The sequence below is a fragment of the Alligator sinensis genome, unplaced genomic scaffold, assembly GCF_000455745.1.
Source record: "Alligator sinensis unplaced genomic scaffold, ASM45574v1 scaffold395_1, whole genome shotgun sequence".
NCBI classification, from domain to species: Eukaryota; Metazoa; Chordata; order Crocodylia; family Alligatoridae; genus Alligator; species Alligator sinensis.
The window spans coordinates 930985-954076 of NW_005842232.1; the positions used below are offsets into that span (position 1 = coordinate 930985).

Consider the following 23092-nt stretch of genomic DNA (forward strand, 5'->3'; position numbering starts at 1 on the left):
ACAGTAGCCTATTTTACTACACATTAAAGCATCATGTAAGAAACCATGCTATTACACTAATGTGCAGTAAAATAGACTACTCCACATTAAGCATAACTTAAAAACTGTGTGTGTTTGTTACTGTGCATTAAGGTGGCCTAATGCACATTTGTTTAGTACCTTACACTGGAGATAATAAATGTAATGAGCATTAGGAAAAACGCCTTAATGCACAGTAAGATGCTGATGTGCCCAGTATGATTAAAAAGGAAACACTTTTAAGGAATACTGAGAGGTAATAAAGTAAAATAAGAAATAAACTTGAGCACTGCATTCCTTAATTTCTAGCGATCATCACTATATGAAAGCTACAATAAAATAATTTTAAAGCAATCGTAGCTATGAAAATATATTGCAGGGACCTGGATTGCAATATATTGCAAGGTTTTAGTAGCATTTTCCTAGCAGTCCTTACTGAAATTAATTCATAAGACTTGCCACAAGATGCTGATAGGCTATAGCTATAACACGTTAAGCTGTCATTAAGAATTCAAAACATGAAAATCAAAACAGTCACTTCCTTATGTATGACTAGAACATTTATTTGCTTGTTCCATAGAAAATTTAGTAGTAAAAGAAACTAGGAATAAGGGAGAGAGCCAAGCAATAAAACTGATTGATTGCCAAAATACATAAAAATCCCATCCACAGCTTTCAAACATTTTTTCTCAGAAGTGGAAAACTGTCTCTCTCAGGTAACCAAACAACCTGGTTAGACAGGGCAGAAAACTTGATGTTCAAAGAAGATTTAAAGCCAGGCTGGAAGACATAGCTAATACAATCAGTGGCTTGATCAAAATGGCATGTACCTTTATAAATCTGTCTGCTGTTTACATTAATTATCAGAAATTATTCAGCAATGATCACTTTTCATTATTCTTAGATTACATCAAATATACAGAACTATGCTATCAATCGTATAGTCTACATTCTTTTCTAAAGAGTTGCATTTCAGACTCTTGGATTTCAGTTTACTACTGTTAATTTTTTACAATTACAAAACAGTTCAAACACCATTATTTTGTAGAGAGAAAAAACGGTATATGCTTATAATTTCACATTTCTATTCTCTTATGTTACATTTATTGACTACGCATGCTGCCCTGTCTGTATTGTATGTTATACACATATTAGAATTAATAGGATTAATACAGAAATGTAATCACAATTGTTATATTCACAGAGAAAACTTATAGCTTAGTGCTTTCATATTTAACATGATTATCAAGTGATATTAACTGATATAAGAAGCATAACAGGTAAGAAACATAATATAAGAAATATAACAAGATAGTTGGCTTGGTATTTGGACAGATGTCTTGCAAAACAATATATCTGAATTGAACAAATTGAATATTTATTTCAGTGAGAGACATCTTTACTAGGAAATTTGAGCTCATTCATAGTATCTGACCAAGCAGGCTGTTGCCTATGAAAGCTTGAATCGTTTTTAATGAGTTAGCTCTAAGGTCTCCTCTAGAAGTTACATTTATTACATGATTAATGTGCTAATCACAGGATAAATCACAAGGGTGCTACACATGTACCCAATTTAAAGCACCATAAATGGCAAACCAGCCATAAAATTGTTCCCCCTATGATGTAGAACAGTTTTATGACTGGTTTATGTGACACCTTAAATTGAATGTGTGGCCAGGCTGACAATCAGCTGATTGTTAGCTCAAGCTGGGGTCTGCACCAGAGTCTGGAATAAGCCCTGGTGTGATCCCTGCTGGTGCAACAATCAGCTGATTGTTGGCTACAGCACCAGACCTGAGCACTCATATTTCAACTTGCCACTGCTGATGGAGCCCAGGATCATGATCCCAGGCTCTCTCTGTCCTGGCAATTAGGGCATGATCAGGATCTGATTTCCAGTCCCCCAAATTGCACCTCCTACCATGCCAAGAGCCTTAGGTGCCACTCTGCCCTGCTTTCTGCCTAAGAGAGATATATGAAGCTTCAGCTTGTGTTCTTGCCAGGGCCGTACAAGTGGAGTCTCCTCCTTGCTCATGGATTCAGTGCCCCAGTGACTGCATCTTAAACTGGATCTCAAATTCTCATGTCTTTTTTTAAAACTACATCACACTGCAAACTGCAGACTCAAGCCAAATTATTCAATTTATTATGACCTTCTATGTTTCAACTTTCCAATGAATACCAGCTGGGTTCTTCCTCAGATATGGTAGCCTGTATTTGGCCATTTACTGCAACATTTTGCTGTTTTCCACCCATATTATTTCCCTATTTCTTTTGACATGTTTACTCTCTCTTTACTGCTATGAACACTACTTTAGGCCCCACATTAGAAGAATCCTCACCTATGTGCCTAAAGCACAGGCTCATATTTTTCTAATTTAGGATGTTTCCCCGTATGAGTTTTTAAGCTCTAGTCTTACAGATGGGTATACAATTGTGTACCTCACACTGAAATGAACAGGGCTGATGGACTGTATAAATGCAGCCCATGCATGTGCTTGGAAGATTTCTTCACGGCACTTCACAAATATTAGCTAACCTAAACACTCCTACAAAGCTAGTTCCAATTTAAATAGGTAATAAGTCAGAGTGTGCAACAAATCCTACTAATTCTAAATCTACTGGTATGTTTAGCAATACAGAACCTTACAGATTAATCTTTTTTTTTTTTCACAGCAGTTATCATATGCATAAACAAGACAATGATTTATAACTACATAAATCAAATTGACAGCATTCTCTCACCTTTGATTTACACAATTTATTTAGGGTTAAAACACATCATATAATGAGTTAAATTTTTCATATAGCAGCTGCAGCAGTGCCAAGACATTTCCAGACTCAGAGCTCTAGGCTATGACAACACATTTCAGTGATTACCATGGAACACTAAGATAAATCCAAACAGGTTTCTTTTTTATAAGCCACATGTGAGCAAAAGCATGTTAATGCAAAGCAATTCTTCTTAAGTTGTGTCTTTACTGACTTGCATAAATTGTTAAGATGAGTAAACATGCCTTAATGAAGAACGTAAGAAGTGCTATACTAGATCAGACCAATAGTCCATTTAGCCCAGTATCCTGTCTCCAAAAGTAGCAGAAGTGGATGCTAGAGGGAAAGCATTGAACTGGATAGCTCTAGAATGATCTGTCCCCTATTCATTACCTTCCCTGGCATCCACCATTATTGCCTTAGAGATATCAGAGGAAACATCTTCAACCATTCTGTTCAACAGCTATTAACAGAGCTACCATCCAAGAATTCGTCTAGTCCCTTGCTGAACCTGGCTGTGCTATCTACCACCACCATGTCCAATGGCAGTGAATTCTACAAATTAACTACACTTTCTGTAAAAAAAATATTTTCTCTTGTTAGGTTTAAACCAGTCACCTACTAGTTTCAGCAGGTGCCCATTAGTTATAGTAATTTGGGACTTGGTGAACAGCAGTTTCCTGTTCACCTGGTCCACCATTCACAATTTTATTGACCTCTATCATATCTACCCTCAGTCTTTTCCTTTCCAAGCTGAAGAGTCTTAGCATTTTTAGTTTTTCCTGGTATGGCAATTGCACCATACCTCCGTTCATTTTGGCTGACCTTCTCTGTACCTTTTTCTAATTCTATTTTTGAGAAGAATGAGAACTGCACAGAGTATTCAAGATAAAGGTGCACCGTGGATTTGTATAGGGTTATCAAGATGTTCTTTGTTGTTTTCTATTCTGTTCTTAGTATTGTTCAACATTTTATTGACTCTTTTGGTTGCCACTGTACAATGATATAATATTGTTAAAGAACTGTCTACAGGGATTCCAAAGTCTCTTTCTTGAGTCATAACAGTGAGTTCAAAACCCAGCATTGAGTACTTATAGTTGAGGTTATTTTTCCTTATATTCATTACCTTGAAGTTTATTTGCCTTTTATTTGCCCACTCCCTTAAATTGGGATTTGACTACCCGGAATAATTTGGGATCATCTGCAAACTTGGATATTTCACTGTGTACCTCCATTTCCAAGTCATTGATGAACATATTGAACAAACCTGGGCCCAGTAGAGCCATGTGGGGCCTAATTTTTTACTTCCCTCCATCCTGAAAAGTGACCATTTAACTCTATCCTTTGCTTCCTATCTTTTAATCAGCTCTTGATACATGAAATAACTTTCTCTCCAATCCCATGGCAATGCAGTTTTCTTAAAAGCCTTTGGTAAGGGACCTTGTTGAAAGTTTTTTGAAAGTCCAAATATACAACATCAACTGAATCCCCCTTGTCCACATCCTTGTTAATACCCTAAGACCTCCAGCATATTGGTGAAGCAGAATTTCCTTTTACAAATCCATGCTGACTCTTCCCCAGCAGATCTTATTTGTCCATAGATTCTACCAACTTGCCAGGCATGGAAGTGAAACTCACTGGTCTGTAGTTCCCAGGATCATCTCTGGAGCCCTTTATGAAGATAGGTGTTATGTTGGCAACCATGCAATCCTCTGGCACAAAAGCCAGTTGTAACTATAGGTTACATACATTAGAGATGCACTGCTAGGACTGCTAGGAAAATGCTACATTGGTCTGATATCAGGTCAGCACCAATATAAAGAAAATTACTGTATCAGAAATTGGCTTTTTTTTTTTCCCCCTGATGTGGCCGGTAAATGCCTCCCCCCGCCCTCCCCACAGGGAGGTGGGAGGCAGCTCCCACCATTGCGTGCACCACGGGAGGCCATGTGGGGTGTGTGCCCCTGGATCTGCATGTGGGACAAGTCGAGCTGCTGCTGTGGGCTGGGGCTGCACTGGGTTCTTCCCAGTGGGGGCTGGGCTAGGCTGCACTCGGGGTGGGGTGGGCAGTGGCTATAGTGAATTTTGGGGTGGCTGCAGCCCCCTCCATAGCCCCCCTCTCAGTGCCACCACTGCCTGCCCCGAGTGCAGCTCAGCCCAGCCCCCCCACCAGGAAGAGCCCAGTACCACTGTAGCCTGAGCCCACAGCAGCAGTCTGCCTGGCCCTGCACACAGATATGGGAGCACATCCCCCCCCCCCCCCCCCCCGCCCCCGCGCCGTGCTACTAGGAAGGTTTGATCTGGCATGGGAATTTCCAGTATCTTGTGTGGTAAATACAGGTATAAATAAATTATTTAGCTTTTCTGCTATGGTCTTATCATCCCTAAGTGAACCTTCTATACCCTAGTCATCAAATGGATTGGGTCTGGAATTGTTTCTCCTCTTGTGGGTTCCAACATGAGTTATTTTATATTATAGTCATTTGTGTCACACACAAATTTTATCTATACATCTTGCCCTAATTATGTATTTACCCAGTCTATGTGAGGATAGTTTAAGTCTTGTATTATTATTGTTTGATCCATTTTAGCGGCTTCTCTAATCTCCCTGAGCATTTCATAATCACCTTCACCTTCCTGATCAGGTGGTTGCTGGTACAATCCTAGTACTATAATGATTTTATTCAAATATGAAATTTCTACCCACAGGGAATGCATAGTAGTTTTTCTTTCAGGAAAGATTTGTATGTTGTTACTATTTATACTATCCTTGAGGCAAGGATTTCTTAGGGTGATATTTTTATTGGACCAGCTATGTAGTTGGGATAAACTTAGATAAGCTTTAAAATACAAGACATTCATCATCAGGTCATTGATCACAAAAAGCCAGGCACAGCATATGCTACCATATACTATCCTTAACATACAGTGCCACTCCTGCATGTCCTAATCTGTCATTCCTATGTAGTCTGTAACTTTTTATAACAGGTAATCCCATTGGTTATCATCCTTTCATTAAATCTCTGCTAGCTCACACACCTTATTTTTAGGCTTCTGGCATTTGTGCAGAAGTACTTGTAAATTGTGCTTTGCTCACCTGCGTGTTACTTTTCATGCTATTTGATTGGAACTCTATATGGCCTGATTTATCCATGCTATTATCTATAGTTATAATTCTTACTCCCCTTCTATTCTCTTCAAGACACTATAGAATCTATATGGTGTCCCCCTTTGGGTTTGTATCAACCCAACCTGTATGTGCTCTTGTACACCTGTTGGTTACTCCTCACTTCTTAGTTTAAAAACTGCTCTATGATCTTTTAAATTTTAATGCTAGCAGTCTGGTTCTGTTCTGGTTCAAGCTGAGCCCATCTTTTTTATACAGATTCCTCCTGTTGCAAAAGGTTCCCTGATTCCTGATAGGCTTAAAACCGTCCTCCCTGCACCATCATCTCATCCACACATTGAGACTCTGGAGGTCCACCTGGCTCTCTGGTGCTGCTTGTGACATGGGAAGAATTTCTGAGAATGCTACTGTGGAGGTCCTGGACTTAAATCTCCTGCCTAGCAGCCAAAATTTAGCTTCCAAGATCTCTCTCCTGCACCTCCCTCTGTTACTGTTACTTACATTGTTACCCAGAAGCCACTAGCAGCCTATCTACAGCTCTCATGTGGTCTACTACCTTTTCACCAGACAGATGGGGTCCCTTCCCTTGGAGGAGTATCCTTGGAGAAAGATGGAACTATGACATCAGCTGGAAAGTTCCATCTAAGGGATATTTTCCCTCCTTTCCATCCCTGAGGCTCTCAAACTTCTCAGCAACATAGGGGCTGTTGCAAGGGAGGTGGGAGTGCTCTAGAATGTCTCTGAAAGCCTCATCTATGAACCTCTCTGCCTTCTTTAGCTGCTCCAGTTCCACCATCCTACCCTCAAAAGAATGTACCTGTTTTATCAGAGTTAGGACCTCTCTGTATTGGGTGCCCACATTTGAAGCTTGCCCCCAAGGCAGATAATCATACATATGTGTATTCTGTACTCAGTAAAATAAATTGCATAGCCCCCATCCTTCTGTTGGACTTCTCTCTGCATTTTTTAAATTGCTAAAACTTAGTCTGCTGTTTTAGGAACATATCTATTTATGGGTTCACTTGGATTAGAAACTTGACTTTACAGATTAACCTTCTGTTCAACCTTACTCTGTTCAAATTGCAGCTAAATATTATTAAACAAATATTGAAATGTAAAACAAGATTTAAATGCTAAGTTTAAGTTACTTGAGCTAGACATCTACTGTAGTTCTCAATTAAAGGAACAATGCATCTTGAAGGCGCCCCTTTAAAGAGCAGGGCAGCAGACTGACCTGCTGACTTGAGAAATGCTTGCAAACTTCCTTGTTAGCTCACTCCTCTGGTTGCTCAGGGAATCTCCTTCTGTACTTACCTGGGTCTGGGCTGCTCTACCCCCTGGTTAGGGCCTTGTCAGACCACAGACAATAATCACTCAGCAAGCAGCAGTCACTAACTGTTCAGAGCTCACCCAAACAAATGCTCAGCAAATACACAAACAAGCCAAATTCACCCAGCTCATTTACCTTCTAGGAGCAGGATCTGATGTCTGGCTTCAGTTCCTCTTTTTCCTCTTGCCCCCAGATAATTGCTTGCAAACTGCCCTGTTTCCTTTCCCCTGTTCACTTACATTAGGGCAAATACAAAAAACAGGATTCAGTTGTGCCATTAAGGCAAGAATTTCAGAAGAGTCTTAGTGTTCAGAACACCATGCATACTGCAGAACCCCTACAAGAGTATGTAACGTGCCCCCCTTGGGCTGTTTTCACTCTATAATCTGATAAGGCTGGCCAGGCAATTTCAATAACCCTTGGTCCAACGCTTATGTGACCAGTTCAAATGGGTAGATTGTTACTTCTGCCTACCCATCTGTAGGATCAAAATTATGTGGCAGCCCTTTATACTTCAGAAGGTTTTGGGTGGGGTCCCCCTGTTTTCTATAGTAGGTGTACACACACACACACACACATACACACACACACAGATAGTGAGGTCCTGCAAAATCATACATAGCTAGAAAAGACAGTTATTTGGAACTGAAGTCAACAAAGTTACAACAATTTAATAAACTCTTTGGTGTAACATGCAAAAATCCAAATCATCCCCAATGGTTGACAACTGTGGGAGACAACTGTCAAAGAAGAGCTGTTTCATCTCTATCCAGCAGAGGACAATGGTCCATAGGTCTAGGTACACACACACATGCTAATTTATTTAATATTTTTATAGATGCTGTAGAATATATGTTAAACAGTGTTTGATAGTCAAAAGACCTCATTTTGTACATGTGAATGACCAAGTAGGTGGACCACAAACATTTCCCTTAACTCCTGCAAAATTAAAGGGAAAGTAGAGAAACAGTATGGTTACTGTATGCCACTGTAGCTTCATGTAAAATCAGAATAGAATTTAAAATGAAAAATCTTGTTTATTTCTTTATAGAACTATCTGACATCATGATTTGCTTGCAACAGTATGGCCAGCAATCATTTATATTCCTGCTATGGTTACATTGCTTCCACAACCAAACGTCACAAAAATAAAAAATCTTATTATGTTCAGAGAGAAGTCAAACAGGGAAAAATGCTAATACAAAGCGTTTCTGAATGACATTTGAGAACTCACCAATATTCCTGAATAGATTAAATTAGCATTTTTCCACAACATTAGGACTCTGTCACAGAAGACAGATCACAATACAAACCTTTTTCTCCATTTCATTCAAATTAGCTCAGGGATTTTCTTTGCTTTGTTGCTTCATATTAATGGAGAATAGTGATAGAGTAGCCTGTAATAGCCAGGTAATAGGCAAAAATCAAAACAGGCACTGAATAAATACTCCATTGACTGCATGTCTGGCTCATTCCTGCACAGAAAGATATACCTCTTTTCTTATTTATTTTCTCTTCCCTTTGTCAGAAGACAGTTTCCTGAGCTTCTGATTTGTGTGTTTTTTCCGGTTGTTTTGGTTTTAGCAACATTTTTTTCATGATAAACGACATAAAGAAAGTCCATAGGCCATGACATCAAACTTTTCATCAGCATGCAGACTAGATTCTGTGCAGGCCGGGAGCGGTCCAAGGTTCTCGGGGGCGCGCGGCGGGCTGTGGCCAGCAGCCCTGGCATGCGGGTCGGGGAATGCAGGCCGGCAGACTAGAATTAGGCACAGACGCATAGTGGTTGATTAAAGATTATTTTACTTACACTGTAGATGGTCGCGGTGCAGGCAGGAAAACTTGCTTGAGTTGCAGTTACAGACAGAAAAGAAGAGAGGCGGACAAGAGTTCCTTCCATGCGAACCTCTAGCCCAATCCGGTTGAAGGCTCTAAACATGTGAGCCCGTCGTGTCAACCGAAGAAAACAACTCGGAGAAAGAGCTCTGGATACACTAACACGAAGTTTGCTAGGCTCCATGGAACTTGCGCGCAGGGAAGGGGTTCGTCGAGGGATCCCGCTCGGTGACGGGGAGAGGCCAGAGGTTGATCAGACCCCTATAGCCTTCTCAAGGTACACGCTGGGTCCGATAGGCTCCGCAGCGCTTAGAGTTCTTCACAAGATGTGAAGTCCTCTTCCTCCAGATGGTTGTGGAGTCCTCCCTTGCGGGGTTCTCCTTGGAGTTCTCCAACTTGGGCGGAAACCGCTCAAGCCTCTTATACAGCTAGCAAGCCAATCGCTAGCCGCCACGTGGGAATAATTTAGAACTGGCCAACAGTGGGACACAAATTTGCATGCGGGTGGCGGGAACTCCTTTGCACCGTGCATTTCTCTTTGCAACTAAGAAATGCACCCTGCAAAGAAAGCTCCGAGTGGCGGGAAATAATTTAGCAGTGCCGAAGTGCACACACGCAAAATCACACCCTTGGGGTGTGACAGATTCCATGACTAATTCCAGAGTCACAAATTAATGTGTGGTTAGAATACCAAACTATATGCACAGCACTTTTGGAGTTTTGCAGATAACAGTGGGTTCAGTTCGTGTTAAAGCTGCAAGTAACTAAGAATTATGGCTTGCAGAATTATTCTACCCTTATCAGAATAGAAACATGCAATACCCCAGCATCAGTGCACCCAGGCAGTAAGGATATTTTAAATGACAGATTTAACATAGTTTATATTACATGTATGGAACACATCTCTCTACTCCTTATGTCCTTCTTTAAGTGCCCAGGCCTCAAGCAATTCTGAAGGCAAAAGCAGCCTTTTCAATTATATAGTTCACAGAAGGGTCAGGATGTGTATTTCACATTAGTAATCCTTATATCCTGCTCATCTAAACCATCGACCAATTGCTAACTTACATTTAAAATTCTTCATTGGTAGAAATATCTGTGCAATTTAGCAGGATATCAGCTATACTAAATGAAACATGTTACACTCAATGAAACAATCTTATTTGTATTTTACTGTTTTTTTTCCAAGATTAGCAAAAAAAGAACATTTAGCATCATTGGTAAAACATATACACATCCTGGGCTCCCTATCTTTTCATGGGAAAAGGAAAAACTTTGGTTTTTGGAGGGGTTTTTGTTTTTTGTTGGGTTTTTTTTTTTTTTTAACAATGCTGAAACTCACATTAAATATTTGTTGTGTTAAGTGCAGACAAAAATGTTTTTTGGGACAGGGAATTGTGATTAGAAAGTTAGGAGATGATACTTTTGAGAACAGTGATTTAGACAAAGACAACAACAAGCCAACAATTTATATGACAGATCAAAGCAACTGAAACAGCTATAAATAATGATAGATAATGGAAAGGTTGAGCACAGATATTAATAGAGCAACATGCATTTATGCAAATGCCAGCACCAGTTCCCAAAACTGAACACTTTGTGTACATTAACTTTCTTCCATTGACTTCAGTAGATGTTGGATCATGGCCCTCCTAAGTAAGTCTGTTTGAATGTTGAAACATAGTCAAAATGGAGCAGAAGAAAAAGAGATGCAAAAAGTAGCAAGAGTAAAATATCAGAAAGAAAATACAGAAGATTTTGGAATGAAGAGGAATCTGTTGAATAAAGTGCACAGAGCATATCAAAGCACATTTTTGGCTAGGTAACATGTTTATGCTCTGCCTTCAACATGTTGCCAGAATCAGGTAATTTGCTCCAAGCAGATCGGCAATAGACTGGAGACAGACAAGACGTTTTGCCAGTGTATCTTGTCAGGCAATAGTGTGAGACTAAATGTCAGGAATTCTACCAAGTGGAAGCGTGACAAAGAACTAGCAGGAACTTTAGAAGCAACAAAAAACTGAGGTCAAAAGAACTGAACAAGATGCCGTAAGTCCTTCCTTAAGTCACAACTGTAATAGTGGAAGAATAGCTAGTATTCAGACAACTGAAGGGACTGGAGAAATAATAAATGGAAATAAAGTAAGCTACCAATCAGAAACTTGTAGCGAAATGGCTCAACAAATCTATTGTTTATGATTCCCCCAAAAGGAAGAGTCAAAATTGATGATTTTTTTATTTGAGCTAGAGAGAGATGTTTTTATGACTTCGGATGAGAGGGCAGGGGAGTAGAGGTGCACCAATATATCAGTCCATATTATATCGGCATCAATAAAATTGACACGATCATCAATTGGCTTTTTTGGATGATGTGACAGATAATGTCGCCAATAAATGTCACGTGCATGTGTGCAGCCACAGTATGCACACAGCCAGGAATGCAGCCCAGCAGCTTGGAAAGCAGCATCTGGCTGGTAAGTCTGTGAGAGGGAAGGGGCGAGGGGGAGAGAAGTGGGGGGGTTAGGGCTAGGGCTGCACAACTGGGGCAGGGTGGGGCATGGGATGTAACCATGGGTGGTTCATCCAGGGACCATGGGGGCAGCTCTCACTACTGTTGACACCCCTGGGGGAGACATGGGGGGCATGTGCCCCCCCGGTTCTGTGTGTGGGGTGAGGGTGGGCTACCCACTGCAGGATCAGGGCTGGGGGCTGTATCAGCCTCTTCCCTGCAGGGGGGCTGGGCTGGGGCTCCACTTGGGGCAGGGTGGACAACAGCAGTGCTGGGAAGTGGGGCTACAGGGCACTACAGTGAATTTTGGGGTGGCTGTAACCCCACCCCTGTAGCCCCCTCCCAGCACTGTCATTGTCCACCCAGTCCCTTTGCTGGGAAGAGGTTAGCACAGCCACCAGCCCTGAGGACATAGTAGGCAGCCCGGCCTCACCCCACGGACAGATTCAGGGGTCACATGCCCCTCATGCCTCCTCCAGGGTGTGTGCAGCTGCAGGAGTCACCCGCAGCTCCGTCCCACACCCCAGCTCTCCCTGGCTGTGCTATATCTGCCCCTGCCCCAGCTCTACTCCTTCCCTCACCACACAGGGCCTTATCTGCCCCCCCTCCCTCCAACAGACTTACCATCCAGACAGTGCTCTCCAAGCTGCCCAGCTGCATATCAGCAATTGAATCAGTATTGGCCGATATGGCTGGTTAATAATCGGCCATCAGTATCAACCTAAAAAATCTTTATCTGTTCACCCCTACAGGGGAGTGATATGCTTCCTGTGATATGTTTTTAAGAGCTTCAGTACTTAATGTTCGGAATATGAAGGGTGCAGATGACATTATTGTGATGCAGAAGTCATACAAGTAAAATGGCATATGGACCATATGAACCTATATAAATACTACAGAAGCTATCAAACTTAGTTCAGTGAGTGTAAAGCAGGCATATGGACAATGCAGAAGAGTTCAAATAAATGATTGTGCAGTTAAATTTGTTTGCAGCAGATATTTATGGACCTGTGGCCATGACTGCACAGCATTTCTGTACAGCAGAGTAATCCTAGGCAGAATTTTGCAGTAGCTTTGCAAAACATAATCAGTATTTCTGGGAAGATGAGAAGGGAATGGGATAATATATATAAAATAATAATAAATAAGTACATACATGTGTGTGTGTGTGTGTGTGTGTGTGTGTGTGTGTGTGTGTGTGTGTACACATATATATTTCTGCAGTCAGCTTCATTTTATTTGTGGCTCTATAAAGCCTTAGGAAAATAAAAATGTGTTATGCAAAGCCTAGGCATGATTAAAGCATTCATACTGTTCCTTTGACTGCCTTGGAACCAGCTTCTTTTCCCTGATGATTTTGAGACAGGATGGAGGATTTGGTTTGAGTCAAAACACTATGTTAAAGACTGAAGGCAAACTCCCTTGAAGTCTCTGGCACCCTTCAATGCGTACATTATTATTTTTAAAATATGACCTTGTATCTTTGTGTAGTTGATTTCTCATTGATGGAATTCGTTACTCCTACTCTCACTGAGAACCAATTGTAATCAATGACATTATTCAAATAGCAAGGCATTTACCAATGTTGAGTAAAGGTGTAAAAATTAGGTCCCACATAATGATACTTACTATTATTTTTTAAATGTTTATGTTCACTGTAGTTCCACTGAAGGCAGTGAGAATTTTGCCACTGGCTGCAATAAGAACATGATTTAGTTCTATTGCTTAAACATTCAAGACACCAAACATTAAAGACATCAATTTCCTTTACAACTCTACTGTGCATAATGCAACAGCTTGGATACTTGAACATAACTTTCATAAAATGTAGTTCCTTTTGGCTTTGTAAACTTTGTTCTTCTTTAGAATTTGGGGCCATATTCTATCTCCATCAAACATGCATTGACTTTACATAGAACAACTCAAAACAGTTTAGCCTAAACACTCTAAGAACATTTTTATGAGAAAGGTCGGCTCTCTAGAGTTAATATTTCTCTTTTATTCATATGTGAATCCTAGTGTCATAAATAGTTTCTCTAGAGAAAGAAAAAGGAAATACCAGATATAGGATATTCAAAAACAGATAACATCCTTAATCCAGTACCACATTAGGAATATTTATCATCATTTATGAACTAAACAATTACTTTGTCTATTCAGAATAAATTCATTAAAATTAAAACCCCTTTTGGCTTGTATAAGTGCACAGGTGCCATGAGAGATCTATCTAGGGTTGCATTTTCAACCATATAATGCTGCATATATGAATTAGAATAGAAGAAGGAAAAAGAGGAGGCTAGACACTTTAGAGGGCAAAACAGCTTAGATGAATAATCTGCAACACATCTATATGACACAGCCTGTGTAAATTCAGAAATACACAGCTGCAGCCTTAGGGATCTGCTATGCAGCCAGCTGCGGCTACTATTCAGCATCTGGGTCCTTTGATTGGCATAAAAAAAAGGGGGAAAAAGGTAAGAAATGATGGCCTGAATAAAATCTCATCCCCTACCAGTTTATTTTTATTTTTTAAATGGCAATTTTTGAGAGGCAAAAATAGAGAGAGCGTACAGCATAGATATTTAAAAGCAATGTTAAGTGCTAAACCTGCAGTTGTTCTGGCACACCATACATACAACATTTCCATTGCCTGGCAGAGTTAGCTAAAAACATTAATAAACTATGGCTGTGAAATATAGGCTGTGAAATACTGTATGCCAATAAGCTGACTAATGAGGCAAATGCTGACTCTGAACAAGATGCATTGTATGCCTGCATCCTTATCAGCAGTTTTATTAATCTCAATTCTAAATGATTCCAACTAAAGACAGAAGAAAGCAAGAATTTGTGCAGAGAAGCAGAAGCTACTGCTTCTGCTTGCACAGAAGCAAATACAAGAACTTTCTCAAGAACTGCTCTGGTTAAGGTAAACCTCTGGGGTTTTTTTGTTCTTCTGGTAGATGATGACTATTATTATTATCAACTAGAGTTGTGAAATCCAGGCTGGTGAAATATTGTACAACAATAATGTGACTAACAAGGTACACATTCATTCTGCAAAAGCAGCAATATGCCCACTTTAGTATGTTCATAAATGCAAATATAAAGAAGAAAAAAATCGCTTGCTCAAAACTATAGAAGCTTGTTAACAGACCTCACGATAAAAGGACTTTCGATTCCCAGACCAGCATTTTTCCATGAGACCATTCTATCTCAAAATGGACAGGGGTACCATGTTTCTCCATTTAGGAATTTAGATTAGTAGTTCTTGTCTGGGTGCTTTCCAAATGTAAGTAGTATACACTAAAATAGGTAGTCAATCCTTCCAAGTTTCTTCTGTGTTGGATGACAGGTTCCCTTTTTTTGGATAACACTTTCTTGTGTGTACATCTAACATATATGACCTTACTCCCATTTTCACAGTCTTTAGTTACAAGTGAAACAAGATCCCCAAAAGTGTACCATTTCTCCAGAAAGGAGTTGTCAACTTTTCTCAGTTTGGCTCAATACTCCTTACTAGAAAAGAGTTTGCATTGCCCTTGCATTGGTTTCTATTTAATAGAACACTGACTTTGGGGCAAATTTACAAAAAACAGTATCTCACTATACAATTATTCCCACTGGGCTCAATTTCAGCTCTCTTCATTGATTGATAAGTGGTCTCACTGATTTCTTCCCAGTCCACAGACTTCAACTGAACAACTCATGGACTAAGGTGCAACTCATGATGGTAGCAGAATCTGGTCTTAGTTTGGAAGGGTAATTTAAGGTCCTGCCTAAATGGGAGAGCTGTATAACTGCAAACCTCCAATGTAGCTGTTGTGCTAGTTATAAAATAGGGACTTGCTGAAATGTCCTGCTTTCGAAAAGAAAAGCCAGTGTTAAGGTAGGGTTGCACATTGTCATTGTACATATAGTTGTTAAACAAAAAGATATTTACCCATGCACAAATATTCCAAAATAGACCTTCACATTTTAAAGAGGTTTTAAAATTCTACTATTGGAGTTGAGGGAGCTTTTCTGCTTAACCTTGGACAGTTATCATATGCCAACTTGGAAATGACAAGTCTGAAAGCTCCAGAACACCGTCATCTAAATATATTGAGACTGTATATCTTAAGCCAGTTTCAGGATGCAACCTCAGCTACAGAATCATGACTACCACTTCAATAATATTGATATCATGGATTGTCCAAAGTATCCCCCTAAATCCCACTGATTTTCAGTCGGGAGTCAGATGCCCCACTCAGGCAGTTGGAAAGTCCTACTGATTAAGACAAATATACAATGCTTTTCTATAAAGAATACGGACAGAAGTATTTTAAAAAAGGCTACAGCTCCTGCCCATACCTTTTATCTCAAAACATTGTACATTTTTCCTAATCAATCAGATTTTTCCTATTAATATAGTTCTTACAATTTCTACAAAACAAACCACCACCACCACTACTACTATTACTATAGTAACAGCTAAAAGCCCAACCATTTTCAGCACTGAACAACACAGAAACAGGCTATGCCCACCAAATATCGACTCTAAATATGAAGGGAAGGTAACTGACAGGTAGTTAAGTGAGGTACAAAAAAAAGTTCTACAAACCTAGGGCAGACATGGGAATCAAGTCCAGACTGAGTCTTACTCTAGTCCCTTAAATACAAGGCCATATACCTTAGTACAAGCACCTGTTATACAATAAGTGAAAAGCATTATTTCTGGCATATTTTGTAAGTTTTATATTGCAGACAGACATCAGGGTTTCTAGTGGAGTAGGAAGACTAAATACATTTAAGTACACTGAAATGCATTCAAATATACTGAATATTAGATATTTTCAAATAAATACATTGAAAAACCAACCTGTTCGATACAGAAAGACTTAAAAATTATGAACATGCTCTGTAAGATCCTTGGCTGGATCATTGTACAGACCCTTAATTCTGACATCCTTATACTGAATACTGCTACTGATGCCTGCCATTCAAGGGTTTAAGTGGGGGAGTGCATTTGTTTCTAGAGGGAGTTGACATATAATCATTTTGTGTATCTCCTAAAGTATTTTTCATTTTTATTTCATTTGAACTATTGAGTCCACCCCTCTCTGTGCTTTACTGATAAACTTAACACTTTGAAGACCTTACCTATGATAATGTGACGTGCATCTATCAACTTGGAGAGCCTCACTTGTGATCTAAGACTACTGAGATTGTTGCAATTCAGGTTATAGCCCTATTCCAATTCCTCAAAACATGATTGAGGTCTTCCAGTAGAAACAGACTGACAAAGGCTAGAAATTCTTCTGAAAGAACAAGCAGATCGGGGAAAGGAATTTGTCTTCTTTTTTATTTATTTATCACTTAATTAGTTATGTTACATAAGACCTTAAACCTGTATTATGGTCCATTATTAGTCTCTTCACGTTAAATAAACCTTATTCTTCCAGCCTTTCCTCATAAATCTAGCCTCTCAGGCTCAGGCCTCTAATCATTTTTGTTGGTCTATGCTGGACTCTCTCCAAACTGCCCACATCCCTGAAGTGTGGGACCCCAAACTGGACATACTACTCCAGGTGAGGCTTCACCAGTGCTGAATAGAATGGAAGAATCACTTCTCTTAAATTGAAAGCAATACTTCTGTTAATACAGCCAGTTTGATGTTGGCTTTTTTTTTGCAACATGAGCACACTGTTAGCTCATATTCAGCTTATGATCTACTATAAACCCTGCATCCTTCTCTGCAGTACTGCACCCTTGCCAGTAATTCCCCAGCGTGTATTTTGACATGCAATTATTCTGCCCCAAGTGCAGGACTTCTCACGTGTCCTTGTTGAATCTCATCTGATTGATTGTGGACCATTTCTCCAGTTTGTCCAAGTCATTCTGGATTCTAGCCCTACTCTCCAGAGTATCTGCAACTCACCTGAATGTAGTGTTGTCCACAAATTTGCTAAGCATGTACTAGATCCCATCATCTAAATCTTTAATGAAGATATTAAACAATACAAGATCCAGGGCAGAGTCCTGGGGAACCTAACTTGATACGTCCTCCCAACTATACATAGGAATCACTCACTGGGTTGTCTCATGGGTTGTATTATGCAGGAAGTCAAACTTGATAATCATAATGCCCCTTTTGGCTTTACAATCTATACATTAACTCTTAAACATGTTGAGTTCTGACTTTGACAAGGTTTGTACAAAAATGTACAACCGAATTAAGAAACTTATTTAATTTTTCTCTCTTTTTCTGTTCTCCGTTTCTTTCCCTCATACTGCCTTTTACAATTACACATTCTCTTGTGACCAGTATCTCAATCCTGCTTTTTTCTCCCCTTGCAATTCCTTTCCCAGCCTATCACCATTCATTGGATCAGCCCTACGATCGTGACGTGACAACCACAATGAAAGTAAATCTTTACTTACTCTGAGTTAAAACAACTTTCTTTTAACTCAAAATATCACCTTCTATCTCAGTGGTCAGCAACTTTTCAGGCTGTGAGCTGGATTGACCCAGTTTGGGTCAGAGGCAGGAGGGCATGCACTAAACACTACTGCAGCATGAGAAAATGACTTTTGCCAAAGACCCTGGCTGCTGAATGTCATGGAAGCCCTATGTTTGCTGGCCAGATTAAAAAGCTTCATAGGCCATATCTTGCTGATCCCTGCTCCAGCTAAGTATTTCTTACTTCATGCTCCTCTCAGTTATGAGGCACTTATTAAAGCACGGGCGGGCAATTATTTTGGGCAGAGGGCCGCTTACTGAGTTTTGGCAAGCCATCGAGGGCTGCATGACAGGCAGCCCAGGGCATATTAACATTAATTTTCTAAATTTTTTAGGGGCCCTGCAGGCCAGATAGAATGGCCTGGCGGACTGCATCCAGCCCCTGGGCTGCATTTTGCCCACCCCTGTATTAAAGCAAATAAGAAAAATAAGACAAAAGATCAGAGAGAGGATCTGTGCAGCAGTGTGGAGAGCGGAAGGTGCAAAAACTATAGTATATTTTTCTCAGACACTGGGAGACAGCTGTATGGAAGCATTGGTATCTTCTTGCTCTAAAGATTCACCCAAATGAAGTAGATATTCCACAAGTGTGGCAAAGACAATATGGTAGCACAAGCTTCTCAAGAGGAAGAGTTGAGTGAGAAACACGAAAGGTCTTCCTTTAATGATGGATCCTGAAATACTTAAGGAGAAAGTTATGTCCCATATCTCCTCCATGAGTTCCCAAAGTACAACCAGCTTCAGGAGCATCTGTCAAGAAACCCAAGACTTCTGGTTCCATGACTGAGGATTCTACGATGGGAAAGCGTGATTTGGCCCTTGCACTCAAATTCACACCATTTCCAAAGGTAAGCCAGCAATGCCAGTACAAGCACCTTTAAGTCTGTATCATCTCTGAGTCAGTGTTCTGTTTTCTCCAGCCAACTCTTAATTGAAGCAGGTAAATAGATAAAGCAGTTGAAATTAGATTTTGAAAGATCAAAATTCCCAAAGATAAGCTTTCATAGACATGCTGCTGCAGAAACAAAATATTATTTATTTAGTATATATTTGTTTTCCATTAACACAAGGAAAAAATCATTCACAGCCATAATGGATTTTAACTTATGAAATAAAATTATTTAATTAAGCTTACAGACACTGTTGAGAAAATGTATAATATCAATATACAGTAAAAGTCAAAGAGAGAAAAAGCCTAAAGCACAGAGCACACATAAAAAAGGAATACTCATTCCTTTTACTTTCAGAGGGTGAATTGTTCATATAAATAATACATCCTTCTCTCATTCCCAACCAAGTGCTCTCATGCCTCAAATCCTCCCCTGCCCTTCCTGTCTTTCCAACAAAATCCACTAGGACACTGAAGTGTCCTTTTAAATTAGTCATTTAAATCAGTTTTCTGCTCCTCTCAGAGATGAAAGAAAAACCCAGTATTTCTAGGGTTGGGTTGTTTGAGGGTAGAACTAGGAGTAACAGAATTTTTTTTTTAAGGGATAATTAAACTGACTTTGAGATCTTTTTCTGTGAGATCTTCTAGTTGGTTCAGGACAAAAGGAAAGTGGAAAATCTCTATTGTTCATGAATGGTAGGAATACTCTAGGCAAAGCTGGGAAAAAAAGACAATAGACAATCCTGAATTAGGGGGAAGTGGCCAGGATAATATTTTTTCCTGTACCAATGATTCATGACCAACTTTTTCAAAACTAGTGGCCTAAAGTTAAAGTGCTATATCTATTAGTAGGATCTTAAAAAGAAAGGAGGAAAGTGGATCCGGCAAACTACAGACCCATCAGCCTGACTTCTTTCCTGGGGAAGATCTTAGAAAAGTGTATTAAAGAGGTCATCCTGAATGGACTGGCCAACACCAACATCCTGAGGGATAGCCAGCACGGGTTTGTTGTGGATAGGTCTTGCTTGACCAATCTCATTTCCTTCTACGACCAGGTGACCTATCACCTGGACAAGGGAGAAGAGATTGATGTCATATATCTTGACTTCAAAAAGCCTTTGATCTGGTATCCCATGATCACCTCTTGGCAAAACTGGCCAATTGTGGCCTCGGGCCCACCACGATCCACTGGCTGGGAAATTGGCTCGGTGGTCAGACCCAGAGGGTAGTAATTGATAGAAGTCAATCAACATGATGCCCTGTGACCAGTGGGGTCCCCCATGACTCTGTCCTTGGACCCATACTGTTCAATATCTTCATTAATGATGTGGATGTTGGAGTCAGAAGTGGACTGGCCAAGTTCCGCCAAACTGCTGTGCGCCAAACTTTAGGGCACAGCATCCACACCAGAAGACAGGGGGGAGATCCAGGCTGACCTGGACAGGCTCAGCAAATGAGCGGATGAGAACCTGATGGTGTTTAACACTGAAAAATGCAAGGTTCTCCGCCTTGGGAGGAAAAACATGCAGCATCTGTATAGGCTTGGCAGTGCTACACTGGCTAGCACTATGGAAAAAAGAGACTTGGGGGTCATCATTGACCACAAGATGAACATGAGCCTGCAATATGATGCTGCAGCTAGTAAAGCAACCAAAACACTGGCTTGCATCCATAGATGCTTCTCAAGCAAACCCCGGGAGGTCATTCTCCCCTTGTACTTGGCCTTGGTGAGGCTGCAGCTGGAGTACTGCACCCAGTTTTGGGCTCCACAATTCAAAAAGGATGTGGAGAAGCTTGAGAGAGTCCAGAGAAGAGCCACGTGCATAATCAGAGGTCAGGAAAACAGACTTTACGACGGCAGGCTGAAAGCCATGGGGTTCTTTAGCCTGGAAAAGTGCAGGCTCAGGGGTGATCTGACGGCCACCTATAAGTTTATCAGGGGTGACCACCAGTATCTGGGGGGACGTTTGTTCACAAGAGCACCCCAAGGGATGACGAGGTTGAATGGTTACAAACTACTGCAAGACCTATTTAGGCTGGACAGAAGGAAGAATTTCTTTACTGTCTGAGCCCCCAAGGTCTAGAATAGCCTGCCATCAGAGGTGGTTCAAGCACCTACATTGAACACCTTGAAGAGTAAATTGGATGCTTATCTTGCTGGGATCCTATGACCCCAGCTGACTTCCTGCCCTTTGGGCAGGGGGCTGGACTCAATGATCTTCCGAGGTCCCTTCCAGCCTTGATATCTATGACATCTATGGGAAAAAAAAAAAAGGTAAAAGAAAAAGAAAAATTGGAGAAATTCATTTCAGTGAGTTTTGTGGTGGCTCAAAATTTCTGAGTTAGTTCTCTTTTATTTGGGATATAGTATATTTAAAGTAGGCCAGTTTAAAATCAGAATTTCTTATTTCTAAAGACCTGGATAAATAGTTCTGAGACCAATTAGAATTTTAGTATAGACTGCAAGTGGAACAATATCAAGCGCAAAGGCCAGTATTTTCAAAAGAAGAAGTTTCAAGTATGTTAGTGTGTAAGTAAATGGCCTAATTTCTCAAAACTGAGGAGCACCAAAAACTTCCCTTAAGCTCAGTAAAAACCATAGAAGCTCCAGCATTTTTGAATGCGTGGACATTTATTTAGGAACTTAATTTAGTCGCCCTTTTTATTTAGGCCTGATTTCTGAAAAAGTTATGTATTAGTGTTCAAAATAAGTAGCAAGAGAAATTACTGGAGAAAAGCAACTAAGCAAACTGATTTCTATGTATGTGTCACGTGGTAAGAAATACTATGAAAGTACTCCATGCTTCTAAAACTAATGCGGCCATGAAGAGAACTATTTATTAGGACTGTGCGAAGCATCAGTAGCCGATTTGATTCAGAGGAGATTCGGCCCAATTCAGTGGCTGAATCCCCGAATCTGAATTGAATTGGGTGACACATTAAAAGGTCCAAATCAATTCAGAAGAGGCTTGGGACAAGGTCCCTGCCTCCTCCCACTCTTCCCCCACCAAAACTTGTCTGCTGGAGCAGACAGCACAGCCCAGACCAGGACTGAAAAGTATGCTGGAATGCTGGAGGACTCTGATTTAACTTGTACCAGAAAGGAGTCTGGGACAGAAGTTTCATAAACTGGTTTGGCCCAAATCAGTTAAGTCTGATACTACATTCAACCAGTTTCTGCCACTTCAAAACTGGTTTATGTGCACTGAATTTCTGTTCCGTTACAGGTTTAAACCAGTTTCTGATCACTTAAATCTGTTTATGTGTAACTTCTGTTTCTAGCCAAAATGGTTCTGTTTTCTATCACCAGCACTTGGTCACATTTCTCCAGTATAATACTGCTCTTTACAGATAATGGTGCAATGATATTGTAATTAGTTCCAGAAACCAGCTGGAATTGAATCAGTCTTGTTCTAACAGCACAGCTGCAAATATGGTAACTGAATCTCTTGCAGACTTTTCTTCTGCAGCACATGTATATTAAGAGACTCTGGACCTTCTAAAGATACTGCAGGATATAGATTTCATAGATTTCATAGACATTAGGGCTGGAAGGGACCTCGGAAGATCATCGAGTCCAGCCCCCTGCCCAAAGGGCAGGAAGTCAGCCGGGTTCATAGGATCCCAGCAAGATGAGCATCCAGTTTGCTCTTGAAGGTGTTCAATGTGGGCACTTGAACCACCTCCGGTGGCAGGCTGTTCCAGACCTTGGGGGCTCGGACAGTAAAGAAAGTCTTCCTTATGTCCAGCCTGAAACGGTCTTGTAGTATTTTATGACCATTCGACCTAGTCGTCATCCCTTGGTGCGCTCTGGTGAACAAACATTCCCCCAGATACTGGTGGTCACCCCTGATAAACTTATAGGTGGCCATCAGATCATCCCTGAGCCTGCGCTTTTCCAGGCTAAAGAGCCCCAGGGCTCTCAGCCTGTCATCGTAGGGTCTGCTTCCCTGACCTCTGATCATGCGCGTGGCTCTTCTCTGGACTCTCTCAAGCTTCTCCACATCCTTTTTGAATTGAGGAGCCCAAAACTGGACACAGTACTGCAGCTGCGGCCTCACTAAGGCTGAGTACAGGGGGAGAATGATGTCCTGGGATTTGCTTGAGAA

General features: G+C 40.6%; 1 protein-coding gene across 4 annotated transcripts in view; it reads right to left on the reverse strand.

Moving 5' to 3' along the window:
• The window catches only part of DHRSX (dehydrogenase/reductase X-linked), a 258274-nt gene that overhangs the window by 136013 nt on the left and 99169 nt on the right, over positions 1-23092 (reverse strand). For 3 of the 4 annotated variants that reach the window (XM_025208503.1, XM_025208500.1, XM_025208501.1), the window contains exon 4: positions 7383-7481. The exons of the other annotated variant lie outside the window; for it this stretch is intronic. In XM_025208503.1, the coding sequence (XP_025064288.1) occupies positions 7383-7481 (99 nt within the window). The remainder of the gene's footprint in view (positions 1-7382; positions 7482-23092) is intronic. 4 annotated transcript variants of the gene reach the window in all.